This window comes from Galeopterus variegatus, unplaced genomic scaffold, assembly GCF_000696425.1.
Source record: "Galeopterus variegatus unplaced genomic scaffold, G_variegatus-3.0.2 Scaffold4408, whole genome shotgun sequence".
Lineage (NCBI taxonomy): Eukaryota > Metazoa > Chordata > Mammalia > Dermoptera > Cynocephalidae > Galeopterus > Galeopterus variegatus.
The window spans coordinates 165,881-173,209 of NW_007730519.1; the positions used below are offsets into that span (position 1 = coordinate 165,881).

The 7,329-nt window shown below is 46.7% G+C and overlaps 1 protein-coding gene across 1 annotated transcript; it reads left to right on the plus strand.

Moving 5' to 3' along the window:
• Positions 1-4,257: 4,257 nt before the first annotated feature.
• On the plus strand, positions 4,258-7,128 carry ARMCX6 (armadillo repeat containing, X-linked 6). The gene is made up of 3 exons (XM_008587515.1): positions 4,258-4,374; positions 4,686-4,771; positions 5,477-7,128. The coding sequence occupies exon 3, from the start codon at positions 5,622-5,624 to the stop codon at positions 6,528-6,530; it is 909 nt and encodes a 302-aa protein (XP_008585737.1). The 5' UTR covers positions 4,258-4,374; positions 4,686-4,771; positions 5,477-5,621; the 3' UTR covers positions 6,531-7,128.
• The last annotated feature ends 201 nt before the right edge of the window (positions 7,129-7,329 follow it).

The window sequence follows — 7,329 nt, forward strand, 5'->3', positions numbered from 1 at the left end:
TTTTTTTTTTTTTTTTTTTTTTTTGTCTTTTTCCGTGTCCGGCAACGGATCGCAACCCTCAGTGTTGCCCCCGCACCGGACGGGGGACCGGCAATGGGATCGCAACCCTCGGTGTTGCTCCTGCGCCCCGCTCAGCCAGTGAGCGGGAACCGGTCTACATGTGGGATCCGAACCCTCGGGCGGGAGCGCCACCGCGCTTCCCAAGCAGCGCACTATCCAGTGCGCCACCGGGCCGGCCCCGACGTTTTTAAAGTAGGAAAAGGAATAAAATAATTGCATTCCCTCATTGTTTAAGTTAGCCATGTTTGGCTTCATTTGTTTGCAAACAAACAACCTTAACTAATACACAATACAAAAACAAATAGCACAATACAAAAAGTAATATAGCTGTTCAGAACATGGAGTCTTCAGTGAGATATTCCCTAACAGTTTGGATATAAGGTTGCTATCTGAGTATAATTTTTAAAACCCACAGACAATATGGGAGTAAATCAAGAGACTGGGAAGTTTGGGAACTGAAAAATCTCCAGGAAAATCATATCAGTGTAACTTCTGGGAGGCAGTACTAGGAAATGATTGAAATTTAATAAATAGAAACCAACTATATGATTCTGTATTTAGAGAAAGATCATGTGCAGCCGAGGGGCTTATTCAAGCATAGGAACACATGAAAAGGAGAGTCAGAGGAAAGTGTTGGTAGTTCCCACCCAAGCACTGTCTGGAGGAGAGAGAGCGGTGGCCAAGAGGAATAGAACATTTAGCTTTCCTTGGCAGAGTCATCCTCATGATGTGTAAGAGTACTTCAAGCTTCCCCAGTTGAAAGCTACTTCTTAAGGTGAACAAATGCCCTTGCTCTGATTTCAGGCTCACCAAGCAACCTTCTGAGGTTGTGGCTTCCCAAGTGGCAGCTTGTTTAGAGGGATAGAATGGGCAGGTAAGACTGACAGAAACCTCCAGTACCCCTGACAGTTGTTTTTCTCAGGGTAATTATTCAGTCATCACTCCTGTTGAGACTTAGCTTCCCTTGTGCCCTCTCTTACAGGGAGAGAATGCAGAAACCCATGGGTTTGAGCATTCAGATCTAGATTTAAATATAAGTCTCTATGAATGGGAGTCTTTCCTTGACAGAGGTATCTGTTTTCAGCATACAGAAAAAAATCAGGACTTGATCATGCAATGCTGAGGACAAAACCCTGAACTGTAGATGCAACCTTGTGGAATCCTGCTGGGGAAGCCAGGTGGCCTTGGTTCAAAAGACAACCTCATGCATTGCCATTTCATAACTGTACCTTTCTAATGTTCAGTTAATGTGGAAATTAAAACTAAGACACGTTGTGGCAGATAGGACCCCAGCCTCTCAATCACAACCAGACAAAGGGTTAATATCCAAAGTAGTTAAAACGCTCCTGCAAATCAACAACAACATCTGAAATAGCTCGCATTTCCCTCTGGGAAGGAAAGGGAGTGCATTTTACATTTTACATACCCTATCTGTTTCCTCAGCAAAAGAGGTGGGCATTGTGCCCAAAACAGACCACCTAAAGCTCTCTTACTAAAATTTGAATCTTGAGCCAAGAGATAAAAACCTGAGAGACCATCTCTCAATTCCTCCTACCTAGACCCTTCAGAGGTGACCCTGGTCTTCAACATTCCCTCCTTGTGTTAACTGGGCTTGGTTTCTGTTGTTTGCCAACAACTTTAATTAAGACACAGTACAAAAACAAATAACATAATACAAAGAGTAATCTAGTTTTTCAAGATAACAATCTTCTATAATGTTTTTTCACCCTCCACAATTCCATTAGAGTTACCATCTGCTGACTCTCTTCTTTTGTTTTCCTGTACTTTATAAGTCATATATCATATGTGACCACATACTGGTTTAAGCCAAAAGGTTCCTTTGACAGTAGTTTCACATAGTCTTTTGTGGGCTCAGGAAATTTTAACAAGCTTGTCTGAGGACTTGCTCAAGCATTTTCCTTTTCCGCTTGTGAAATGGTATGCCAGGCACGTAATAGATCCTTAGATAAATATTTGTTGGTGGATGTATGATGGAGAGCAAAGTAGTTTTTAAATGCTAGTCCCCAGGTTCCCTGCATCAGAGTGCATCAGAGTGACAAAGAGGTAAGAAAATTGAAAGAGTTATCATGCCCGTGGGGTTCAGGAAGTTTTAGAGAGAGTGGATTCAAACCAGAAAAGGTCTGACAGATTGGGAGAATAGTGGTCAGAGGTTATACATTACAATAATTGGAGCCTATATAAAAAGGAAGAGATACTTTATGCCAGTAAGGAGAGGTGAGAGTGAAGCTTTTACCCTTGAAGCCTGGCTAAGTGTTGTAAAAATGAGTTTATGCTGTAGAGCCATGTCTAGGACACTAAGGCATTTGTCTTTGTGAAGCCGTACCTGCTCCTTAGTTCCTTCTAGTGTCTATACTCTGTATCCTAAACAAATAAAAGCTGCTTATCTGAGTCCATAGCAGCCAAAAACTGAATGACGGACAGTTGAATCTAAGAGTTCTGTTAGTAAGTTTTCATAAACAGAATTCACTTGTCTAGAAGTAAATAAAGGGTCATGAAAAGAACAGCATAAGGAGATGATGGCAAAATAAATGAGGTAGATATTTAGAGAGATGGACTATAAAAGTTTAAAGAAGACCAGAAAGTTGTGACATGTTCTTGACTTCTGAATATTTGCCAACAAGGCACTATGAGCTCCCTGGCTCACCTCCTATAAGGGCCTTCCACACACAGGGGCCCCTCACAAGGGGGCCTCCGCTGGGGTGTCATATTTCAATGTTCTAAGAAGAGGCTGCCAGGAGGGTCTATATTTAGAGTATGATTCCACAGCAGGGACAGGTGGATGTCTGGGGACTAACTCCTGCATACTTTGTCCCTGAGTTCTGGGATTATTCTGAGGAGCTTGTACGGGTGGTGCAGTGAAGTAGTAAAAGAAAGCAGGGAACAAAAAAGCCACTTTCTCCTGGCAACTGCTTGGGATCCTGTACCCTGTCCTTCCGTTTGTGAGGGGAAAATGACACGGACATCAGGAGTGTTGCAGTGATTCACAGTCACGCAAAGACCTTCACCACCATCTCCACTGCAAAATGCTGTACTGCTAGGGTGACATATACTACAAGAATGGCAGATACCGGAGACACCTGACCAGTGTCATGATGGAATGAAAATTCCCTCTCAAAAGCCTCATTTTCTCATGAAAATATCAATGAGGTAATAGGGAATTCTCTAATTTCTGGATAATTTATGGGTTGTACCATGAAACTTCAGAATAGATTTTAAATAAAGCCCTTTGAATGAAAAGCAGGCTAGTCTGTGAAGTTACTAGTTTCTAAAATTTATCTGAAGATGTAAGATTCATCTGAAGTTGAGATCGGCATAAAATCTGTCCTTTGAAGCCAGTGTGAAAGCCATCCCACAGTCTTCTATGAAGATCTCAGTAATCTGCGACGTAAATACTATGAGTTCAGCCAAGAAGAAGAAGGGGGCAGTGGTTCACTTATCTAAAATGGTCACGATTAGAACACTGACTTTCTCACTACAGATTCATTTATTCATCAATTTATAAATCATACTGAAAGTACAATGGTTTTGTTTGTAAGGATATATTTTTAAATTTTCATATGCTGTTTGAAAGCTATTTCCTGTGCAGTCAAAAGAAAGTATTTTCAGTGTGGCACAAATTAACTTCACCGAATCAATGAGGCTTCCCTATTAACTGGGAAATCTTTTTAAAAATTTTTGAATTCTTTTTTCTCCAAGTAGAAATAGCTTTATTCTACTTTCTGATTATAAAATAGTGTAGCTCGAGTCAATAAAAAAGAAGGACGAAAGGGGACATAAATGTATCACAAATACTAATAAAAATCTCACTATTACCCGGGCTTCCTTTTCTGCCCGTCCCCCAATTTTGGTGCAGAGACTGAACGTGGAAAGGGGCAGAAATTAAGGAAGGGGGTGTAGGAGTTTCAGAGCCAAAGAAAAGATGGGCCAATTTCCCAAGAAGTATAAGTGAAAAGGGTAGACCCAGGAAAAGACGTTGCCCTTTCTTATAATTAGAGAAAGTCAAATTCAAACACCAGAGGGACAGTCACTTCTGGTTTCTGGTATTGTTATAGAGGAAAAGAGTGACAGGGCCCAGTGTGACGGGGGTCGGGGGGGAGGTACGGGGCAGGCTGGCGCCTGCCGCACTGCTTGTGGGAGTGGAAATTGGGGGCCAGAGCTCACTGGTGACGTGGTCGTCACGTGACCAAGAGCCGCCTAGAGCAGAAGTCCTGCTAGTCGCCTCGGTCTGGGTACCAGCCCCCTATTACTCTGCTGGCCTGTGAAGGAAGAAGGAAACTAGCTCGGACCGTGCAGGTCGGTGCGAAGGTGGGCGCTGCTTGGAAAGGGGTGGGGGTGGGAGAAGGCCAGGAGCGCCGCGGATCCAAGTTTGGGCCGCTCGCAGCTGTGTCCCTTTCTCGCCTACTTTCTAAATACCGCCCCCCGCCCCCACCCCACCCGTGCTCATTTCAGTGGCGAGAAGTGGCGGGCTCGGGGCGGGGGTGAGGGCAGTGAATGGTGGTTACAGAGACTCCGAGGAAAGAAATTTCCACAACCGGGCGCCCGTGTCCCGGGTGCTGGGCCGTCCCCCAAGCACTCCGTCCCCTCGGTCCCCTGTCTGTTTGCAGGTTTGTAGGTCTGTTGGCCTGGAGGTCGCGGCGCAAGTGTCGGCGAGACAGAGAAGCAGCAAAGTGCCTGGGTTGGGACCGCGCAGGTCGGTGGGAAGGCGGCATTAGCCCGGGACTGTGGGTGGGGGTGGCGGAGGAGGGGGCTGGGACGTGTGCGGGCCGGGTCCGAGTCGCCCTCTCCTGGCCCCTTCTTTCTCCACACCCCCTCCCATTTCAGTGCAGGGAAAGGGGTGTGGCGGCCTTTGCTGGGGAAATGGCGGACGACAAGGGGGGCGGAGGAATCCCGTGTTAGGAAACTCGGGAGGGTGTGAGAAATATTTTAAACTCAAAGGCCTAAAATTCAGAAAAGCGGACCGTGGGACCTGTGTCGTCAATGCTGATCCATCGCCTACACTTTCAGGTCTCCACTGCCGCCTGTCTTTCCATTTGTCCTTCTGTCAGACTCTGTCCCTCTACAAGTGAAGGGGGAATTCACCTGACTTTGGTAGAGGCTGGTGGAAGAAACTGCCTGTGACTCTTTGGGGGTGGGGGTGTGGTGAGCAAGGAGACTACCCGAGGGTTTGACTCTCGCTGTCACCCTCCTGGCTTTCATATACAGTCCCATCTCCTGCCCTTCTCTGTGGGGCCTGGAAGAGAAATGGTGGACCCTGAGGGTGGGTAGGAGAAGACTGAAAAAAACAAGTAGTTTTCTAATAATCCACCTTTCTCACCAAGAACCCAAATTCCACTCTGTCCAGTCAGGCACAAACCCAGGCATAGCCCAAAGCCTAATACTCTTCTTTTACCTATAGATTCATCACAAGAGAGCTACAGGAGCCTGTGAGAGGCTGAAGATTTCTAACCTCTACCATTGCTCACCTCGGCCGAACAGTCCTCTTCCATCAGGTGGAACAAGGCCCTCTCCTGTCCTGGCCCAAGGCTGGCACAGACTTGAGCATGGGCCGGGCTCGGGAAGTGGGTTGGATGGCAGCAGGACTGATGATTGGGGCTGGTGCCTGCTACTGCGTTTACAAACTGACCATAGGAAGAGACGACAGTGAGAAGTTGGAGGAGGAGGAGGAAGACGAATGGGACGATGACGAGGAGCTGGATGAGGAGGAGCCTGAGATTTGGTTTGATTTCACAACTATGACTCGGCCCTGGAGTGAGGATGGGGATTGGACTGAACCTGGGGCCCCAGGAGGCACTGAAGACAGGCCCTCAGGGGGGGGCAAAGCCAACCGAGCACACCCAATAAATCAGAGGCCATTCCCCTATGAACATAAAAACACTTGGAGTGCTCAAAGCTTTAAAAATGTCGCTTGTATTCTTGACCTCTCCAAGTGTCCTTTCATTCAGGGAAAAATGTTGTTTGCGAAGCCCAAGGATGCTGGTTTTCCATTCAGCCACGATTATATCAATAGTCATTTGGCCAGCCTCTCTATGGTTGGAAACACGATCCCCACTCCCGACCCCACTGTTAGGGAGAAGGCTTTGTGTGCCTTGGATAGCCCGAATGCAAGTTTTGAAAATCAGGGCCAGATTGAGACATACATCGACGAAGTGTGTCGGGAGACTGTGTCACATTGCTGCAACTCATTTCTGCAGCAGGTCGGATTACATTTGTTAATAAGCATGACAGTTATTAATAACATGCTTGCCAAGTCTGTTTCAGACCTGAAGTTTCCTTTGCAATCCGAGGGAAGTGGATGTGCGAAGGTTCAGGTTTTGAAACCTCTGATGGGTTTGTCTGAAAAGCCAGTCTTGGCGGGGGAGTTGCTCGGTGCCCAAATGCTGTTCTCATTCATGTCACTCTTTATCAGAAATGGAAACAGAGGGATTCTCCTGGAAACCCTTGCCCCGTAAATGGCCGTCTCGAACAGAATGGGGCGGAATCCACTCAAAACCCATTTGGTTTATAGATGTCAGAGATTCTGCAGCGGGTGCTACCGAAGATCCAGCCTTAGCCAATCACCACATCACTGGGTGAAAGTCCCAGTTGCTAAATCGAGGACCACTCTCTTATTGGCCAGGCAAGGCTCCCACAGAGCTTTGAGTGACTTCTTCGTTTTGCAGTCTGCAGGCGATGTGCATTTGTAAATTACTCTCCTGCAACCCTTTTCATGTGGTAAACGGATCACTTCGGCTGCCAGCTGTGAGTAAAGAACACCAAACTATAGCATCAGGAGCGCTGTTGCTACCTGTGGTGGTGTCCCTGTCTAAACGGGACCACTTTGCAGAGACCAGACTCATATCGGAGCTTGTGCTGAAAATGCATTTGTTGCTGCTTAGGTTGGCTTCTGTTTCATTTACTCTTTCTTCTACATGAGCTGATGGATGGTGAACCTATTCATCAGAAAAGTAAACTCCCCTTCTGTCTACTGTCCTGACGTAACCTCCTCCACCCAAGTCTGCATCCGTGTGTATCATCAATAAAGTCGTGTGCTTTGATTAGCAAAAAAGAGACATGGTCCTTGTCCTTGAGTTTACAGTCTACACGAAGAGAAAGACAAAGATGCACAATAAGCGCCAGCTGACTGGGGCGTCTGCTTCCCGACAAGTGCAAGCTTATCAGTGCTCACAGGAGGCAGGGGTAGAAACGGGCTGCTGCGGTGCTCAGGATAAGCTTCAGGAGGGGGTGGGGGCTGGAGTGGGAGGCGGTGGA